This window comes from Cotesia glomerata, linkage group LG5 (assembly GCF_020080835.1).
Source record: "Cotesia glomerata isolate CgM1 linkage group LG5, MPM_Cglom_v2.3, whole genome shotgun sequence".
Taxonomy (NCBI): Eukaryota; Metazoa; Arthropoda; class Insecta; order Hymenoptera; family Braconidae; genus Cotesia; species Cotesia glomerata.
The window spans coordinates 11,539,381-11,561,096 of NC_058162.1; the positions used below are offsets into that span (position 1 = coordinate 11,539,381).

The 21,716-nt window shown below is 29.5% G+C and overlaps 4 protein-coding genes across 4 annotated transcripts; 2 read left to right on the forward strand and 2 right to left on the reverse strand.

Moving 5' to 3' along the window:
* Positions 1 to 2,093: 2,093 nt before the first annotated feature.
* LOC123264665 (mpv17-like protein 2) lies at positions 2,094 to 3,467 on the reverse strand. Its single transcript, XM_044728082.1, has 2 exons — positions 2,868 to 3,467; positions 2,094 to 2,779 (listed from the first exon to the last, which is right to left on the reverse strand). The coding sequence occupies exons 1-2, from the start codon at positions 3,024 to 3,026 to the stop codon at positions 2,372 to 2,374; spliced, it is 567 nt and encodes a 188-aa protein (XP_044584017.1). The 5' UTR covers positions 3,027 to 3,467; the 3' UTR covers positions 2,094 to 2,371.
* A 123-nt stretch (positions 3,468 to 3,590) lies between these two features.
* LOC123264622 (prestin-like) lies at positions 3,591 to 15,263 on the forward strand. Its single transcript, XM_044728008.1, has 11 exons — positions 3,591 to 3,909; positions 3,975 to 4,088; positions 10,924 to 11,196; positions 11,270 to 11,454; positions 11,515 to 11,682; positions 12,200 to 12,304; positions 13,025 to 13,158; positions 13,226 to 13,388; positions 13,475 to 13,675; positions 14,033 to 14,281; positions 14,657 to 15,263. The coding sequence occupies exons 1-11, from the start codon at positions 3,897 to 3,899 to the stop codon at positions 15,089 to 15,091; spliced, it is 2,040 nt and encodes a 679-aa protein (XP_044583943.1). The 5' UTR covers positions 3,591 to 3,896; the 3' UTR covers positions 15,092 to 15,263.
* A 1,215-nt stretch (positions 15,264 to 16,478) lies between these two features.
* On the forward strand, positions 16,479 to 19,239 carry LOC123264630 (RUS family member 1). The gene is made up of 7 exons (XM_044728023.1): positions 16,479 to 16,674; positions 17,399 to 17,556; positions 17,622 to 17,782; positions 17,879 to 18,187; positions 18,267 to 18,463; positions 18,558 to 18,998; positions 19,066 to 19,239. Exons 1-7 carry the CDS (start codon positions 16,605 to 16,607, stop codon positions 19,125 to 19,127), a joined length of 1,398 nt encoding a protein of 465 aa, XP_044583958.1. The 5' UTR covers positions 16,479 to 16,604; the 3' UTR covers positions 19,128 to 19,239.
* Positions 19,240 to 19,293: 54 nt separating this feature from the next.
* Positions 19,294 to 21,716, reverse strand: LOC123264664 (RWD domain-containing protein 4). Its single transcript, XM_044728081.1, has 4 exons — positions 21,238 to 21,716; positions 21,036 to 21,145; positions 20,749 to 20,944; positions 19,294 to 19,560 (listed from the first exon to the last, which is right to left on the reverse strand). Exons 1-4 carry the CDS (start codon positions 21,340 to 21,342, stop codon positions 19,396 to 19,398), a joined length of 576 nt encoding a protein of 191 aa, XP_044584016.1. The 5' UTR covers positions 21,343 to 21,716; the 3' UTR covers positions 19,294 to 19,395.

The following is a 21,716-nucleotide window of genomic DNA, read 5'->3' on the forward strand; positions in this document are numbered from 1 at the left end:
GGTCTGAAACTGTGGCTATCAGGGTAGCGCGAGGGATCTCTGCACACTAGGAGAGGGGCCTAATGCTCCAGTGGTCGATAAAGAAGAGTTTCTTATCAATCACTGTAGACTTAGCCCAGCTCCGACTGTACTATCATGGGTTTTCTCTGCGGTTTCCCCATGATTCTGTTCCAACAGCCTGAGAAGGGGAGGTTCAGGGTGAATACGGTACAGAAAGCACAAGTCGGTCCACAGCCGCAAAAATTAAAAGTAGAAATGAAGTGTCGGGTGGGACTTGCTGAGGTCCAATATGAGAAATAGAAAAAGCGTAGAGCTAGGAGAAAAAAGAGGAATCAGCCTTGTAAAAACCGAGAGGTGTACAAGTAAAGCATAATAATAATATGATTCAAATTTTTGATGATTACGAAATTCTTAATTTCGAAATTACGGTGAAATTATTAACTGTATAAAAAAAGATCTGGAAAAAAAATTGCTAAAAATTGAATTGTTAAAAAAAAAATATCTCATAATAATTTTTATTGATAACAAACAATTTTTCCGTAATTTTGAAATTAAAGTTATCGTCTCTAAAAAAAAAAAAAAAAAAAAAAAACAATATTGATTATTATATTTTTCATAATCAAAAGGTATTATGGTTTCTCATTTAAGACTATGAAAAAAATTCAACACTTGTAAGCCATAAACTCTTCTGAAAAGTATTGAAATGACGGATCTCTGTTGATTGCCTGTAATCTGATTAATTTTTTATAATTTTACTTTAAAATAAACAAAATTACAATAATTTAATATTTTTTTCAAATTTTTCATCCCGATTATTTACTGAAAATTTCTCATTTACCTATCTTTTTATACACTTTGAGTATTTTTAATGAAATAAAAAAAAAAAATATAATCAGCACTTTTTCATTGTTAACTAGTAAAAAATTCCTGACTTACCGACATTATACGCTCGTTTCACGGTCGTTTCACTCACAGACTACTGTGCATCTACCACCGAGTTACGGTTTTTTGATAATTTATATGTTTTCGAATGACTGTCAAATGACAGACGATCGATCGATGATCTACGATTTTTACTTAGGTAAAAAATCGGAGAAGTCAAGTAAAAATTTGGTTTTTCGAAGAGTAAAGTATGATAACTATACAAAATAAAAATCATAAAGTAACAGTGAAAAACTTTCACAATGATACTCGTCGTTCACTGTCAAACGATGACCGTTCGATAGTCAAGTGACGGTCATTCGACGATCATTTGTCGACACTGTGAATTCACGGTACATTCACCGTCGTTTCACGATCATTTTACCGTGACCACGAATCCGCCAGGGTATAACCATAATAATTACAATAATATATAACATAATAATTATATATAAATAGTCTAACACACTCACTCAATAGTGGGGTGAGGGCCACTCAACAACTTCGTCTAAGCCTAAACTATGAATTATAGATTATTAATTACGAATCATTTAAGATTTGTGAACAAGTGAATTATTATCAAGTAATTTTACAAAAATTCTAAAATCTAGAAATTAAAAAAAACTATGGATGCAAGTTTTAAAAATATTATTTTAGTATTAATTTAAATGGTGTATGAAGCCAAAAAAGAATCTGCTGATTTTAATATTATCATATATAAGTGATTTCAAGTTGGTCAGTAATGATAATTTGTCATTTATGTGATTTACAACATAATTTTCAGTCTGATTTTTTTTTAATTTCACTGTTTTTCTCAATTTTATCTTGAAAAACTAACGTGAATAATTCAAAAATACTCAATTAATTTACAAAATTTATTATTTACAATAAGACGTTAACATACATAAACACATAATGGTATATTGTGATATCACAGGTTTAAAGTTTTTATAATTGTAAATAAACAGCAAAAATTATATAATAAGTTCCGAAAAGATTAATGATCTGATAAATATAAAATTAATCAAAAAAGACATTAGGTTAAGTTATATTATTAATTAAAAATTATCGTCACTAATTTATCTGTGTTGTTTGGATGAAAATTTAGAATGAAAAGATTTTCTAAAGATATGGAGTTTAGTAAAATACTGTACTGATAAATGATAAAAAAGTTCAAGTTAATAATTTTTTTATAAATTTTATAAACTGTAGGCACTTCATAGTTGAACTGAAACGTTATCTTTGTTAATAGCTCGTTAAATCTAGACAGACCGATTGATAAGATGGGGATGTATTTATAAATATTTACAGGCCATTGATTAATCATCTATATTTGTAAACCCTTATTTTTATTGCTTGCAGAAGAAATTGTCTTATTCAAAACTTTTGAATATAGTTTACAATTTAATATACATTCATCTAATTCATTAGAACGACCAGCATATGTTTTTTAATGATTGTGTTTAACCTTACTAGTATATACATCATAACCTAAAGAAATTGTATTATCATAAAGAATTCGAAATCTGGTAGGTAAAAAATAAAAGTTGATAATTTGAGCAGGTGGCCAAACAATCCATTCAGCTAAGTATAACTTATGAGCTTTATCCTTAACTTCAGTTTTCAATTCAGACCAATTTTTTCGTTCTAATAAAGCAAGTGTAATAAAAAATATTCCTATATAGAATGGTGAACAAATAATTTGGTCAACAATAACTTTTTTTAATACAGTTCCAATAGTTTTTCCGGGGAGTCTCGCGTCTAATACTTGATACCAATAATGACAAAAAATTCCAATTGACATTCCTGATATAGCCATGTTTGTAGTTCTTTTTGGACACCACTCATTCCATTCACCCTAAAATACAGAATAAAACGTTATCAACGAATTATGGTTTTTTTGTAACGACCTATTGTACTATTGGACTAATATATTTATACTTTACCTTTAAAATTTCGTAGTGTTGCTCTAAAGTATCTCCCACAGCAGATAATGAAACAGAAATACCAATATTTGTATACAACAAATACTTTGGAGAAAACAATATTTGCCTAACAGAATTAGCTTGGAAAGCAACTAATCTTAACGTTCTGACAACACTCATTTTTTTTAATTATTTAAACTCAATAATTTCTATAATACTAAATAAGTACTAATTAAAGGTTAAAGGTTGGGACTCATATCTCAATTGTAAACAATGAAGAATATGATAAACCATTACCGTTATAAAATTTTTTTATTGAAAAAAAAAAACATATTTCTAAGAATCTAATTATCTTGTACCTATGTATTATATCACACAAATAAAAGTTAAAATTAAAATCGTTTCCTATCAGAGGCCCGTCAGTCAATACATAACACAATTTATGTCATGCTGTTTCACTCACATCACTCACTACTTTTTTCTTTTGGCTATCATCCCCTAGAGGACCACGTGCCAAGGGTCGTATTTACTTTTCTGGTATTACATAACCCAATTCTTTTAGTAGTTGTTATATTTATATAGTTATTTTAGTCACAATGCTTAGTCAACATAAACATGTATATGTAAATGCGCGAGAAGGATTTACACGCAGGGGGCACGGATTGAACGGATTGGTCATATTTCAGATGATTTGGTAATTTACCCGTGCGCGTGCGTGTAAAATAGGTAAAATGACTACTTTTCCCGTGCCCTGTGCTAGCACGGGAATATGTTAATAGCCACGCTCTTTTTTTAAATATAAGATTTATTTAAAAAAAAAAAAAACCAGATTAATTTATATTAATAAAAACAAAAACATCTATTGTTTGACTAATCGATTTCGATGATAGGGCAATATTATTAATAATTGGAATTTATCCATTAAACTATTTTTGTACTAATCTATTCAAACACTACTAGTAGGTATAGTAACAACAAAAAAATTTATTTCAGGTTATAAAAAGTATCTAATAAAAATTAATTTTTATAATAACAAATAACACTATTAAAATGGATATACCAGGTAATATTTTTGTGTACTGTATATACTCACTTTAATCTTATCACTAATTATTTTGACTATTCCAGTGGACCACGAAGAAAAACATCCAGAAGTACTTTTAAAATTGAAAGTCGATCGTCATGTTTACTATCAAGATACATTCAACGAAAATTTTTATTACGAAAAATCTAAAAAATCTTGTACGTATCCTTTTGTATAATAATACGGCTACCGGCGACTCGTAACTCGATGATATTAAATCCTCGTTACATCTGATAAACATTGGTTTGAGTGGTCCCACAGTTAATCAGACAAGTTATAATTTAATTTTCGTGTCATTAAATTTAGTAATCGATTAGGTGTATGGTTCCACTGTTTTTAGGTAGATTTCATAGAAATCAATCTTTTTCATTGGTCCTCATGTCGGAATTTACTCGGAATTTTGTCGTAATATCACTTAACTAGTCGAGTAAAGCTCAAAAATAACGTTAGTTAAAAAATTCATATATATATATATATATATATATATATATATTTTAGGGTGTGCCAAAATGTAACTTCCGTAGAGAACCTTTTAAAATTGGAATTTTGAGTTCCGCTTTTAACAGAGGCTGCGTTTGGGCATTTCCTGAGATATTTTGGTGTGAGATAATGTATTTGATTTTCATAGAATTTTTAACAGGATATTTAATTGGGCACTTCCGGCCAAATTTTGAATTTTCACCAGAAATGCCCAAACTAAGCTTCTGTTAAAAAATTCTATGAAAATCAAATAAATATATATATATATATATATATATAGTGTCCCAGAAGTAACGGACGCCATTGTAGCATCTGATAAACAAAATAATTCTGAGATGAAAAGTCCTTAGCCATTTTTTAATCAGACGCATAGATAATTAACACCGGCACACAAAAAAAAAAAAGTTGTCTGTACTTGGGACGCGCCACATATATTCCCATGTAATTTGACCCGCTGAACCCGAATTTGAGGTCCGTTTGGCCCCTACACCCTAGGATTTTGAGAAAACTGTAAAAAACCGAAAAAAAACGGGAAAATTGGGGGTTTTGGTGATTGAAAAATTTTTTTAGATTCTAACTATGCATGATTTTCATGTATTTCGATCTGCTTTATACTTATCTGAAGTGTACTCAGACCAGCAGCCATTAAAAGTCTAAGTAAATCCCGAAAAACCCATGAAAATTGCGAAAAAAACAAAAATTCCCAATATTGTGATAAAAAAATGTATTGAGCTAAATATATGATGATTTTCATGTAGGTTTATCGACGACATATAAATCTCCAACTTTTATAACTCAGACGTCTCGAAAACATCAAACAAATGTGCAAAAAACCCCGAAAATTGGAAAAAAATCAAATGTAATATAATAAAAATCGAGTTATTATTCAAAATAAATAAAAAAAATCATATCATTCGATCTGTGGTGCATAAAAAAAAGTATTTCGTCTTAAGACTTAAAAAAAATTAATTTTTTCGGAAAATATCATCAAAACCCTTTGGATTTGAATTTTAATTCGTTCTCCGCTTATATCTCACCCTTTTATCTTCAAACGTCCTGCATAAAGGGTTTCTCTTTCGTTTCCTCTCTTCTTCGGGTAAATCTCTCTTCAGAGTCCAACAATGATCTACCATCATATTGACATCCACTCATGTTTTGATGGAATGTTTCTTCTCTTTCTTCACTGAAATTACCAAGATTTTCAGGAAAGTGTGAAAGATGAGATTGTAAATAGTGCAATTTTGTATTCACATTCCCTAAAACATTTCGAGATACTTCCTTAAAACTTCCCCAAGCTGCTCTCTCAATCTTGTGCATCTCATACTCAAGATTAGCATCCTGGAATTGAGTCCGAATTTGGGGTACATAGAAAATTCCTTCTTTCAATTTATTGTCACTTATAGCTGGAAATTTTTCGTCCAAGTACTTAACACAGTTGCCATTTTTATCGAGAGCTTTGACAAAATGCTTCATAAGGTCAAGCTTGATATAAAGTGGTGGCAGCAAGTACTTGTAAGGATTAATGAGAGATTCTCGCATAACGTTGTGAGAACCATGATTCAAATTCTTTCTTGTTGGCCGTTCTTTTCTACTGTAGGGAATTTTCCGATCGTGACTATCCTACAAACATACAAGAAGGGATATATTGTGAACCAGATTGTTGGCTTAACTAGTGTAGCAATTTTCAGATCACCACAAACTTTTCAATGATTTTTGGTCAAATGAGCTACTGGAGTCGGTGCTTTGAGACTTCGCTTAGACAAAGCAATGAAAAACTTTCACTCCTCGTCCTGAAAGTGTTCTTTAACTCATTAACGTCTTTAACTCATCAATCAAACTTCTTACATCTGAACAGTCCACTAATGAATTTTCGCCGTTTTAAAAATGTTATCAGATTTTTTTTTCCCTATCACGATAAAAATAAGCTGTTGTATTTTTAGTTAATAAATTTTTTTTTCTTTAAGCTGATGTTTCAGGGTTTTCACTTCTAGGAACTTTTTGGGCTCAGAATCGATTTCTTGCTTAAATGCTTGTGCCTGTAACCAGGGCACCTCCACGTGGTGACGGCGGGCAACAGGACCGTCTGGCATAGTCCCTGGGTTAACGGCTTGAATGCCGTCATGGCAGGCACAAGTAATAAGTGTTTTACGATGCAGGGACCCGGAATCCCAGTATCGGCGTCTGGTCAGAGTGAGAAAGCAGGCTCGCAGGCGTCGTCATCAAGTGACTGCAGCTCTTCATTAGTGGGTGACTTGGCTTCTGAAGCGTTTAATATGACAAGAAGTGTCTCTCACATATGTAACAAAAACTCCAATTGCTTCTGTTACATATGTGGAGAATTTGAAGTAACGAAAAGTCGTAGATCTTTTTCAAACAAATTGAAAAATGTCTACGAAACCTGCTTCGGTATCCAGATTACGAACTGGGAAGCAACTTGGGTACCACATTCACTTTGCAATCGGTGTCACACGATGCTTACTCGTTGGGAGCAGACGAAAAGTAAACAGTGCTTGAAATTTTCAAAACCTGTGATTTGGTCTGCACCAACGAGTCAAAAAACTGCTATTTTTGCACGACGGAAGTTTCAGGTTTTTCTTCGACAACCAAACATAAAATTCAATATGCCAACGTAACATCAGTTGTGCCAGCAGAAAAAGTTTTGAATGTCGAAGAACCTGCAGCTCCTGAACCAGTGAATGAACATGAAGAGATGGAAGTTGAAGATAACTTTGAAGAAATCGATCCTGAACCCGAAGAGATCCATTCTGAGGATGAAGAATACATCCCGAGTGGTGTTCCTAGAAGTAAAGACCCTGAAGTCTTCGATCAACTTGAATTGAATGACCTTGTACGAGACTTAGGACTATCTAAGGTAAAAGCTGAACATTTAGCCTCAGCTTTAAGGAAAAAAATTTATTAGCTAAAAATACAACAGGTTATTTTTATCGTGATAGGGATAAGTAAATCCGGAATTATTTTACAAAAAAAAGCGAGCATTCATTTGTGTACTGTTTATATTTAAAATGATTGATCGATGAGTTGAAGCTAAACACTTATAAAGACGAAGAATGGGGGCTTATTATTGACTCCTCTAGGCGAAGTCTTAAAGCTGTGCTTCTTCATAATGGAAACTTATTGGCACCGATTCCAGTAGCTCATTCGACTAAACTAAAGGAGACTTATGACAATTTACAGGTTGTATTAGATAAAATAAACTATTCAGAACATCAATGGAAGGTTTGTGGTGATCTGAAAATTGCAACAATATTGCTAGGCCAACAATCAGGGTTCACAAAGTACCCCTGCTTCTTATGTTTGTGGGATAGCCGAGACCGAAAGAATCATTACATTCAAAAAGAATGGCCAACAAGAACAAATTTGAATCCTGGTTCTCACAATGTTACGCGACAATCTCTAATTGATCCTTCCAAGTACTTGCTGCCCCCACTTCATATCAAGCTTGGCCTTATGAAGCAATTTGTCAAAGCTCTGGATAAAGATGGAAACTGTTTTAAGTACTTGGGCGAAAAATTTCCAGCTATAAGTGACGCTAAATTAAAAAGAAGGAATTTTTGATGGACCCCAAATTCGGACTCTATTCCAGGATGCTAATCTTGAATATGAGATGAACGAGATTGAGAGAGCAGCTTGGGGAAGTTTTAAGGAAGTATCACAGCAATTTTTAGGGAATACGAAAAGTGATAACTACGCAACTTTAGTTGACGAGTTGTTATACAACTATAATACTTTAGGTTGCTTAATGAATACAAAATTGCACTATTTACATTCTCATCTTTCACACTTTCCTGAAAATCTTGGTGATTTTAGTGAAGAGCAAGGTGAGAGATTCCATCAAGACATTAGTGTGATGGAAAAACGATATCAAGGAACGTGGGATGTAAATATGATGGCAGATCATTGTTGGACTCTGAAGAGAGATTTACCCGAAGAAGAGAGGAAACGAAAGAGAAACCCTTTATGCAGGACGTTTGAAGATAAAAGGGTGAGATATAAGCGGAGAACGAATTAAAATTCAAATCCAAAGGGTTTTGATGATATTTTCCGAAAAATTAATTTTTTAAGTCTTAGGACGAAATACTTTTTTTATGCACCACAGATCGAATGATATGATTTTTTATTTATTTTGAATAATAACTCGATTTTTATTATATTACATTTGATTTTTTCCAATTTTCGGGGTTTTTGCACATTTGTTTGATGTTTTCGAGACGTCTGAGTTATAAAAGTTGGAGATTTATATGTCGTCGATAAACCTACATGAAAATCATCATATATTTAGCTCAATACATTTTTTATCACAATATTGGGAATTTTTGTTTTTTCGCAATTTTCATGGGTTTTTCGGGATTTACTTAGACTTTTAATGGCTGCTGGTCTGAGTACACTTCAGATAAGTATAAAGCAGATCGAAATACATGAAAATCATGCATAGTTAGAATCTAAAAAAATTTTTCAATCACCAAAACCCCCAATTTTCCCGTTTTTTTTCGGTTTTTTACAGTTTTCTCAAAATCCTAGGGTGTAGGGGCCAAACGGACCTCAAATTCGGGTTCAGCGGGTCAAATTACATGGGAATATATGTGGCGCGTCCCAAGTACAGACAACTTTTTTTTTTTTGTGTGCCGGTGTTATCTATGCGTCTCATTAAAAAATGGCTAAAGAATTTTCGTCTCCTTAGCCATTTTTTAATCAGACGCAAAGATAATTAATTATTAATTAAAATAACGTCCTTTTATGCGCTAGAGAGAGAGCACTAGTGTCAAGTCAAGTGCGTTCCAATGAAGACACTTGCACGTGTGAATGTGTAAGTAAATATGTGTGACTACGTTAGCTATATAGAAACTAGTTAGTCATACAGTTAGTTGTGCCTTTGTTTGGCACATAGCAAATATAAAAATTTTTTAATGTTATGCTACTAAATACTCCTACAACATCTCCACATACTTTACTGGACACTGGCGCTCTCTCTGTAACAAATAAAGAGACGTTATTTTTAATTAATAATTAATTATCTATGCGGTTAATTGAAAAATGGCTAAGGACTTTTCGTCTCAGAATTATTTTTTTCATGAGATGTTACAATGGCGTCCGTGACTTTTGTGACACCCTGTATATAATATATATACATATGTAATATAACGCGGGATGTTGCCGCGATTGTGTCTACAGTTCTCGACGAATCTAGATGAAATTTGTTACACATATTCTTTGGATAAAAACCTTGAATGAGTTCGAAGATGAGCGAAATCCATCCATAAGTTTAGAAATGGCAGCTCTTCAAAATTATCAAAATAGTCAAAATCACGTTTTCGGTGACTTCATTGATGTATAACTTTTGGTTGAAAAGAGATGGCTAATTTTTTATGAATTCATGTGAAAGCTCATAAAATTGCCTTTAATTTGACGTATATAACATTGACATTTTGACCATTTTTAGTTATTTTATCAAAGTTAAGAGTTCTATTGAACCATTTTCAGGCAATGTGTAGTGCAGCCGACTTATGAATGTTATTCTGTCGAGAATTCGTAACAGATCCCAATGAAATTTAGTATACAAATTCCTTAGACAATTAGCTTGCATGAGCCTTAAAATGAGCGAAATCGTTCGATTAGTTCAGAAAGAGTAGCTCTTCAAAATGATCAAAATAGGAGAAATTACGTTTTCGGTAACTTCATTTATGTATAACTTTTAATAGCAAAAAGATAGCTGATTTTTGATAAATTTATGTGAAAACTCATAAAATCACTTCTAATTTGACTACATAACGTTAACTTTTTGACCATTATTAGTTATTTTATCGAAGTTAAGAGTTCAATTGAACCATTTTCAGGCAATGTGTAATACAACCTACTTATGTATGTTACAATAAATTTCATTCCATGTCAAACGAAAGTTATTGAGACAAGATGATAATTCATTCTATGAAATCTACCTTCCATTTCGGGTATGGCCGAATGGCGTCTTTTTTTTTAATATAAAACATCTAAAAATTGATTTATCGACAAATTTTTTTTTTATTTCGTCCCTTACAGACTTGCCAATCTTTTTTTAAAAATTTATAAGTTTGATGTTTATATTTACTTGCGTCATTTAAACATAAAAAAATGTATATCTTCTTGTTTTGCATTGAAAATTTTTGAACATCAATTTGTAGAATAATATAATATTTTTTTCTCAAAAAACTTGAAAAACTGAATTAACTTTCCATAATCTTTCAAATTTTATTCTTGAATCTGTCGAGGTGAAGAACAAAATAGAAAAAAAATCTTGATTAAGTTAATTGTTCGATTTCTTATGGCCAAAAGACGGTGGTTCTACCCATCTAATCAATTATCTTGAATTTATTCTGATTAATTAATCTATTCATAGTGTGTTTTAATAATTTAGTATTAGTATCTCGTTGTTACACGTCAGTAGCTTCTATAAACTAACGCTTTTACCATTTTGGAGTTTCATTAAACTAATCCAGTTTTATTAATTATAATTTTTAGTTGCTAAAAATGTATTGGTGTCGATGAAAAATAAAAATTTAAAGGTCTCTTTGAGATCCTTCATACCAGTATTTTATTGGCTCCGTAAATATAAATGGAAAGATTATATATTATCAGATATTATTTCTGGGATTACGGTAGCTATAATGCACATACCGCAAGGAATGGCGTATGCTTTATTGGGAAATGTTCCGCCAATAGTTGGTATCTATATGGCATTTTTTCCAGTATTAATTTATTTCTTTTTTGGAACGTCAAAACATGTTTCTATAGGTTAGTCCAAATTCAATTATATTCAAAAATATCTGTCGAGATTTTACAAAAAATATTTTTCAATTATTTTCAGGTACTTTTGCAATTGTATGCCTAATGACTGGCAAAGTTGTTGCAACTTATTCTACTCCAATTAGTTCTTCCTTGTCAAATAATACACTGTTTGATTCTTCTCGTGACTTAAATGATAGCTTACCTATGTTTTATTCACCCATGCAAGTAGCTACAGCCGTTACTTTTTCTGTAGGACTATTACAGGTAACTAGGGAATTAAACAACTTTGTAGAGACTTGAAGAATAATAATTGTTATTTTGTAGTTACTCATGTTCATTTTACGATTGGGAATAATAAGTTCTTTGTTAAGTGAAAGTTTAGTAAGCGGATTCACTACTGGAGCAGCGATTTATGTTTTAATATCTCAAGTAAAAGACCTTCTAGGTCTACAATTACCAAAACGCAAGATAACCCATTTTAAATTGGTATATGTAAGTACACTCCATGTTTAACCTTTCGTAGAACACTCTACTTATGTGACATCTAAACTTTAAATGCAATATTTTAGTGATTCAGTCAAATAACATCATTTTTACGAAATTTCTCCCGCTGATTGATTAAAAATTTTATGAAACTGTTCTCTATATTAAGAAAAAAAGCCCTGAATATTTAAACCTTTAATATCGTTAACTCGTGTTGAAAAAACTATATTTTTGGTCTCGTGACACCAAATAAAACCATTTTGATATTTTTTTCTAAATCCTAATACGTTTTTATGCCAAAAAAGTCTTTTTGCAATAAATAAAATATATCAGCGCTACACATTCGATTCTACAAAAAAAATTTTCAAAATAAAATGAATTACTTCATTTTTTGTTTAAAGACTTCTTACAATATTAATTATTCCTCAATATATTTGCATCACAGCTAAAGAAATCATGTAAATTACGCACGATTAATTTCTTCTAACGTGAGAAAAATCATTATATTTTATATTTTCGTTTTCAGACTGTTATAGACATATTCAATGTACTTAAGTATCCCAATTTCGCAGCCCTCACTGTATCTACTGTGACAATAATTATTATGGTACTTAATAATGAATTTTTCAAGGTAACTATAATCAGCGTACTTATCATAACTAATTATAAAATTAAGATATATATAAATTAAAGCTTTTTAGTAAATAATTAAACAACATCACTTATAAATAATCGCGTAATCATAAATTCGACTCTGAGCAATTTTACTTGACTGAAAGCCAATATATTTTTCATATTTCACGCATACACTTATACATAATAAATTTTTGTCATAATAATAGAGTAGTATTCACGAGTAGTAATTCACGTTCTGCATAATTAGAAGTAACCACGCATGATTCATTTAAGAGATACTCTTGTTGAAAATTTTTCAAAATAACTTTTACATTTGACGGTAAAATAGACAGTTAACTCAGTAAATTCTTAGCAAAGATGATAAATCTTCAATACTGGAAACGAAGTGTTTAAAAAAAATTGAAGAAGCATAATGATATATTTTATTAGTCCAACGAATAGCATTTATAAAATTTCTTTAAATAAAATATCATTCTAAAATAACGTAAAACTTCACAAAATGCCTTGTACAAAAAACAATTTTTTTAATTAGTAAAATTTCTAAAATTCGATTGAGGATAATTGTATATTTCTGATTTTTCACTTTCAAAGAATGTATTTCTTTCCACACTTAAAAATAGTATTCTTATTCAGTTTTATCAGAATCGCAAATGATGCAGCATCATTCTTTAATGAACTTATATGAATTTACACTATATTAATTCTATCTATCAAGCCATGGCTTAAGCAGAAATGCAATATGCCATTTCCAATTGAACTAATTGCTGTGATTTCTGGAACCATCATCTCAAACTATTTTGATTTAGCTGGACATTATGTTATTGAAACAGTTGGTAATATTCCAACGGGGTAAGTCACTAATTTATTCTATAAAACAAAATCCATTTTATTTCTGATAAATTTAATACACTTACAGACTTCCAAAGCCCGAGTTACCTACTATCCAATTGATAAAAGATATTGCAACAGATTGTATAGCTATAACTATGGTATCTTATACAGTTACTCTATCAATGGCATTAATATTTGCTCAAAAATTACACTATGAGATTGACTCCAATCAAGAGCTTTTTGCAATGGTAATATAGCAATTATAATTAGTACTTTATTTTTTAAGCTAACAAATTAAAATATTTAAAAAAACGAATAAAAACGATTTTTTTAGGGCATCAGTAATATTTTTGGATCATTTTTTTCATGTATGCCCGTGTCTGCATCTTTAAGCAGATCACTAATTCAACAAACTGTTGGAGGGAAAACCCAGATAGCTAGTATAATATCTTGTTCAATTCTTTTAATTATATTATTATTTATCGGACCATTTTTTGAATCTTTACCAAGATCAGTTTTAGCATCGATTATTGTTGTAAGTATTAATAACAAATAAAAGAGCACTATTTGTAATGAAAATAGTTAACAGTAGGTACGCAAAGAAAAAAATTTCAAGTATATGCACACAAACAAACATTCTAATAGAAATGGTCGAAATTGTTTTCTAAAAGCACAAAACATCAACACTCATTTAGCAATTTTGCGAGATTTCATACCAAACAAACGATAAACTATTATACTTTCTTGTGCTGATCTTCCATGAGATTATTACTAGCGTATCTACTTAATGGAAACGCAATTTTCGAAAATTTTACTGAAAAGAATTTTCGGAGTTACAAAAAATTTTTTTAATTTTCCTTGTAAGAAGATAAAAAAAAAGCATTGTTTTAAGGTTTCATTAAAAGGAATGTTATTACAAATGAAACAATTCCTTCATTTTTGGAGACTCAGCAAACTAGATGGTATGGTTTGGATTATGACCTTTTTGATTGTAATAATCGTAGGGATTGATGTGGGACTTCTAATTGGACTACTTACATCTATATCGACAATTTTGATTTTAAGTATTAAATCTTACTCATGTTTACTGGGTCACATTCCAAACACCGAGTTATACTTGGACACAAGCAAATACAAGGATGTAAGTTTTTATTTATTTTTTTTTTTTTTTATGGTAGATATTGAGCAAAGTAGGATATTCCAATTCACATGTGAAATTGCCTGTACGAACCGAAGGCTAGGATAACAAACAAGGAGATTGGGATATTCTAATTTTTTCCGTGTCTTACATACTTTTACCATATCTGTATCTAAAAATTCGACATTTTAGATTATTGAGTAAAAACGATAATAACTAAGATGATTTATCATATTTTGTATTTTTCTTTAAAAATCAAAAATAATTTTTTTCTTGCTAACTAAAATATGAATTTGAATGGTGGATGTAGATAAGGAAAAAATTTATAATATTATTTTAAAATGTCACTGCTGTTTACAAACTAAATCTTTTTTTCAGCCTATTGAATTGCCTGGAATTAAAATATTCCATTATCGTGGCGGATTGAATTTTGCTAACAAAGATTATTTCAAGTCAAAAATTTTTAAACTTGTCAACATTGATCCTCAAAAAGAATTAAAATTGAGATCTAAGAAAGCGAAGAATCAATTCGAGATGCAACTAAATGATGGAAATAATGAAAAATTACGATTTTTAGTGATCGATTTAAGTTCATTAAGTTATATTGATCCTAGCGGTGTAGCTATTTTATATAATATTGCTAATGAATTTAATTCAATTGATATTTCAGTATGTATAACCGGATGTTCAGGCTCAATTTATGACAGTATTTTAGAATATAATAAACATGTATCCGAAAAACCTAACTTTCTAATTCTTTTGACAATTCATGATGCAGTAACTTATGCTCTTAGTGAATTTACATCTATATAATAAGTTACTTAAATGTATGCTATTTTTTAAATTTATACTTTCATAATGTTAACAATAATTTTTTTCATGAAAAATTATGAACAAAAATTTAAAAACCTGAAAAAATATATATTTTGAGTATTTTCGACTGTAAAACATTTTGTAGAAAAATAAAATAATGTTGTTCAAATCTTTACGAGACTTGTTTCATGTATTTAACTACATTTGAACTTACTTTTGTAATTTTGCTAAATAATTTTATTTAAATTTAATCAAAATATAGTTTAGATAAAACTGGACAAATATACAATTCTATCTGCGAGAAGAAAGTTTTAAAATTAGACCAAATTTGAATTTTCTCTTCATGGGGCCATTTGATTTTATTTTAATTTATAAAATTCTACGTAATAAACCGAAATTTTTGAGATATTATCGAACATGGAATTCAAATACCTTCACATCAAGAAATAATTTTTTTTCCCTTATTGAACAAAATAATTAAAAAGTATTAAAAAGAAATGATATCTCTTATAGGTGCTTAACATGTAAAATCATTTTTTATCGTTTTGATCAATAAAAGTTTCGTAATTTTGATCTTTTTTCGTCTTGTGATTACAATAATAAGTTAGATTATTTATTATTATATGATTTAAATCAGTTATTTAAGTCACAAGACAATGAAAAAAACTAACATAATAATAACAAGTGTATATAAAAAAAATTATAAAAACGGTCGACCCTAAAGGCCATCCCTACAACTTCCCGCTAATTCCATATCTAAGCGCTTAAAATTGCACTTATGACGTGTTTGAGCTCTTCGAGCTCGAAAATTTAACTTATGTGTTATTTTGAGCTCTCCAAACTCAAAGAGTAAGCTGTTCTATGATTATGAGCTCTTCTAGCTCAAAAGTCTATTAGAAGTTTAATAAAACATTATTTTTTGAATTTTCAAACCGCAATAACTTCTGAATGAATGAACCGATTTTCACGCAATGAACAGGCATGATCATGTCTAATTTCAGACCTGATCATACATGAACAGGCATGGTCAGGTCTGATCATTTTTTCCCGGGGAGGAAGCTTCATCATAGTTCATTTAAAAATTTGTTAAAAAAGTAATTAGAAAAATAAAATTTCAGACAGTACATTTATTACGGCGTAGCCTTAAAAACTCGTCGATGTGAATAATTTTAGGCATGACTTTATCACGCATTGTTTTTGTTTACTTTATCAATTCATTTTTATCATGATTATCTTCCATTTTACATTATTTAATCAAGTTGCAAAATCTCATACTCTTATTCATATATAATTTAGTAATCTTATGATATATAATTATTCATATATAATTTAGTAATCTTATCATGCATAACACATATTTTTTCGAACGAAAACAAATTATTAAAGGTTATATAAATTACATTAAAGTTTGGTCGTCCTCACTTCACTCATTTATCATACAACTCTCTTACCCCCACTTTTCAAAACTCAATGCATTTCGCGTCCATTCTCTCACTGAAACAATATTATATCCATGGCTCGTAAAATTTTATTTTGTGAAATCTATGGAAATGATGAAAAAAAAAATATTTTTATTAAATCAGGTACGCATTTTCAATAACATAAATTTATCAAGTATGAAAATAGTTTAAGTTCGTAACTACAGACATTTTTTACTTTAAAAAATTTTACTGTAATTTTTAAAAGTCGACTTGATCAAAAATATCGAAATCTTAAAAAAAAAAAAAATCTTTCATTTGTTTTCTTACATTTAAATACTTAAAATGATCAAAATGTATTTGCTTAGATGCACAAAAAATTCACAACATACTTGATTAAACGCACTAGATCAATCTAAATTTAAAAATTGATATAAGTACATCGCAACTTCGGTTCCCTTGTGTCTACTTATTCATTTTTGTTAGACCTAACTATTCAGCTAATAACAAAGTCACTTAGTCATATTACATTTGATATGAGATAAAATGAAAAAGTAATACAATTATAATATTAAAAATAAAAGTAACAATAGAAAAAATTTATTCAGAGTAGCATAATATAAGAAATAGTATAAAATACAAAAGCGTGAAACAGCACTTTTAAAAGAATTCAACATACCTTGTCTCTTAATATAAATAAATGAAAAAATTTTATTTAGCTTAAGCTTGAACGTAGAACTTACTACTCTAAACCGTACAATAATTAAGATTAAGTAAAATGAGGTATAGAACGCTAGCGATAATTAGTGAATACATGATTTCACTGCAAATTATTAGTAGCAAAGTGTAATTGATAATGATGCAGTATCACCGACCATATTTATTTCAGAACAACACTTAGCATTGGAAAAAAACAATGCGATTATCAATAATGAGACCCGTCTGTTCAATTTAAAGTCATTCTTGAAAAAAGTATTCTTACCACAAGGATTTCCGGATAGCGTACACCCTGATTACATTCCTTATCAAATATGGGATACCATTCAGGTACTAAAACTCAACTCTCATTTTTGAATTCATGTTAGTAATAATGTTTATTTTCTTAATGTCAGGCATTCGCCAGTACGGTTTTGGGTGCTTTAACTACTCATTCAGTTCTTCAAAGCGTAGGGGTAGGAGAATCAACAGCAACTGCTTCTGCTGCAGCTATTTCTTGGATTCTCAAAGATGGAACCGGGATGATTGGACGGATTATATTTACTTGGTGGAAAAGGTAATTATTTGTCACGATTTTTGATTTATGAAGATTCAAATGAAACATAGGGACTCTTATTTCAAATTTTTATAAGGTTTCACGTTAATCTTGCAGTATTGAATTAGACGCTCAATGTAAAAAATGGAGACTCACTGCTGATATTTTGAATGATTTAGCAATGGGGATTGAGCTTACACTACCTAGTATGCATTCGTCGTCTGTTACAATGTTACTATGTCTTTCTACTGCAACGAAGTCAATTGTTGGAGTTGCTGGTGGAGCAACAAGAGCAGCTTTAACACAACACCAAGCCTTAAAAGGTAATGTAGGTGATGTTTCAGCCAAAGATGGAAGTCAAGAAACATTCATTAATCTTATTGGATCTTTTGTTGGTATTTTTTTAATCTCATACATTCCGAACGCGTGAGTACTTAATATAAAATATGATTTATAGATTATTCGATTTTCACAAAAATACGCATATTCATCTTAATATTTACAGATTTTTAATTGAAATGTACCTAATTTTGGTAACTATTCATATTTATGCGAATTATTCTGCTGTTAAAGTACTGACGTTTAATTCTTTAAATGAAGACAGATTAATTTTGTTGTTTCATAATTACATTAATGATGGTATTATTTATGATACAAAATTAATCAATCAACAAGAATCTTTACTACCCTTTCATAATTCACGTAAGACAATCATTTACATTATAAAATTATATAATGTCATTATATTAATTAAAAAATTATATTATGTCATTAAAATGTTTTTTTTTTCTTTTAGCTAAACAATACAGTGGTTTCTCAATCAAATTAGGAATTTCTTTGTCTGATATAATAAAAAATCCAAGGATTAATAATATTGAATATTTGACAAAATTAATGAATCATTTTCGCAAAAAATCATTCTTGATTATACCGGATGTAAAAAAGGAAATAATTTATGTCGTTCTAAGGAAAAATGTTCTCTCTGTTAATATCTTGGAGGCTTACTTCAATGCATATATTTATGCAAAATTCATTAATGTACAATTGAACAGAAAGGAAAACGTAATCGATGCAATAAAATCGCAGGGTATAAGTTTTTTAGATAAACTGTATACTTTATCTGAATCTAATGTATTTAATGGTGATAGAAGACAATTTACTTTGGAACCATCAATTTCATTGGATTCTATTATTGATGAAGAATTTAAACACTGGAATAAATTACTTCAAAAAAGTGGTAAGTCTCTTTTTTAGGGTATTATTCTTTTTCTATACTTAATTTATTAGTATTCATCCACTTTTAGAATGGCTAGATGATTTAAATCTTTTACCCGTAAACAATTGGAGAGGAGAATGGGATACTTAAGTAAATACAAGTCAAATTTTTTACAAAGTTGAAATAAATAAAAAAATCTATTTAATTAAACAACTTTAATGTTATTTCTATTTTTTTTAACGGTAATCAATAAATTAATTACATGATCCGTAATTTCTTATTGTACTGAGTCTTTTGTTTATGGTAAAATTGTATAATAAATCGAATTTTGTATATAGTCAATACTCAACGTTTCATAAAAATATGTAATATAGTTTGTTTTTTATACAAAAGAAAAAAAAAAATTAAACATAAATCATTAGGTTTCTTGCTCAGTTTTCATACCAGTTTGCGATAAATGTTTAACAATATCCACCCAATCCCACCCTCGAGGTTTTTCACCTTTACTATCGACCTTGTTCCAACGACGTCTTTTCTGTGATTTTGTAAGCTGCTCTTTTTTTGGTTTTTTCGCTGCTTCATCCTAGTGAAATATCAATCGAATTATATTATATCATGGTACCATATCAAATAAGAAACACTTCGCTAAATAATTTTTTATCCGCGATTTTGTTAAAATTTTTATCTATTGATCTATCGATCTATTGTTCATACGAAAATCAATTCTGACAATCTTTTTTACTATTTATGGTTTAATTTATTTAAAATTAATCGATTAAGAAAAAACTTTTATTTAGACTATCATAAAATTTCTATTCGATTTCTTTTAATGGATAATGGTGATAGTCTAATTACTATGAATTTTACTCACTAATATTATGGCATTGAAGTATTATCTTTCAAATAAAAATAGAAAAATAAAAGTGTGAGTGCTTTGGTCATGAAATTATCATAGTATTAACAAATAAAAACTCTTGAATTGAAAATAAGCTGCTTGGATAAAAAATTCGAGAAAATAATTTATACGATGACTACAAAAAATTATGAGATGAATTAATTTTTTACTTTACTATTCTCATGGCCAAAAGTGAAATTTTTTAAAGATTGATATTGATATTACTTTGTTCATATTTTTTAACATAAATCTATTCTATCTAGAAAAAAGGACGTTTTCGTGTGAATCAATTTAAAAATTAGTTTTGATTCATGTTAGATGCATCGTTGACTTTCTTTCGACTTCCTCAGCAACTTAGCCATATAAATTCTATTTTTCATTGTGAAATGATTAAGGTAAAAGCCCCGATAGATGATCACGTACCAGTATACGATCACTCCATGTATTGGTATATATATATTCACAAATATAGGTATACAAATACATGGAGTGATTATATACTGGTACATGATCATATATTGGGGCTTTTACCTTACTTGGTCTAATTTTTAGTTTGATTCCATCTTATTATTGTTAAATGAACAAACTTTTGTCTGTGCAAATTAATTTTGAAACTGTATCTTTAAAAAGACAGCTAATTTTATTAATGTTAACGTAACTTTTCCTTCTAATAGTAATCAACGTTTAACAGGAATTAAAAGTAAATTCTAAATAATTTCATTTAAAAGAGTGATTACTTTTACGATAAAAATAATTTAAATTGATATTGATGTTTGATAAATAATTAAGTTAATCGAAAAAAATCGGAATAATATTCAAAAAAGCAAATTTGGACTAATTTAACAAGTAAATCTAGTACAGAAAGTAAGCTCATACCTTCGAATCACCAGTACTAATAGTCAATTTATTTGTTTGGATACTTAAGTCAGTAATTGAATCGGGTTGTTCTTCTATTAGTTCCGATAAATGTTCTTGAACTGATTGAAATAAAGTGTAAGTCATACCATATCCAAGCCACTGTTTTGCTTCTGCTTCTACATGAGCTATTATTTTATCTTTTACTTTTTGAAGTCTAAAATTAAAAAATTCATATTATCATCAAATAATATTGTTATTGACAAGTAATACTATATCAAAAGATACAAGTTAATTGTGAAAAATACATGTGTTTGTTGTAGAAAGTGTCCATGCTAACTGTCGGTTTTTTTGTAGGGTATTTATCATGCCAAATGATCTCCAATAAAAACGAACGAAAATCGTTATCTTCTCCATACTGAAACATGAAAATAATCAATATAAATCATTTATTCATATTATTATTCAAGTTTTTCATATGAAAGTTTTTACTGAATGTATTAAACAAACCTTATATTGATATGTTGTAGAATTTAACTGTTTGAAAGCTTTATCTCCTTCATAAATCGACAATAATGCTTCTCTTTCTTCGTCTTGCAATTCACTGTCACACATTTTATTATTTTAATTGTATTTACAGTAAATAATCAGTTTTTAAATAATAGATGCCTTTTGTCATTGTTAACCTCACTTGAGCAAATTTGGTTTAAGAAATTTATAACTAATAATTATAGAAAACTTACTATATACTTAATAGAAAGATTTCAGTTTAATTTATTTCTTTTAAGACAAAATTACTTCTAATTAGCAAATTCTTGTATTACACATTTTTTAAAATCCATATAAAATAGTGATGTAAAAAACAGACATGAAATGAGAAGCAGATGGCAGTGTGACGAAGTACAAGAAGTACAAGCAAAACCAAGATTGACATTCTTTTCGGCCATTAGACAGTCAAACGGACACAGGACCGCTAGCAAAATGACGAA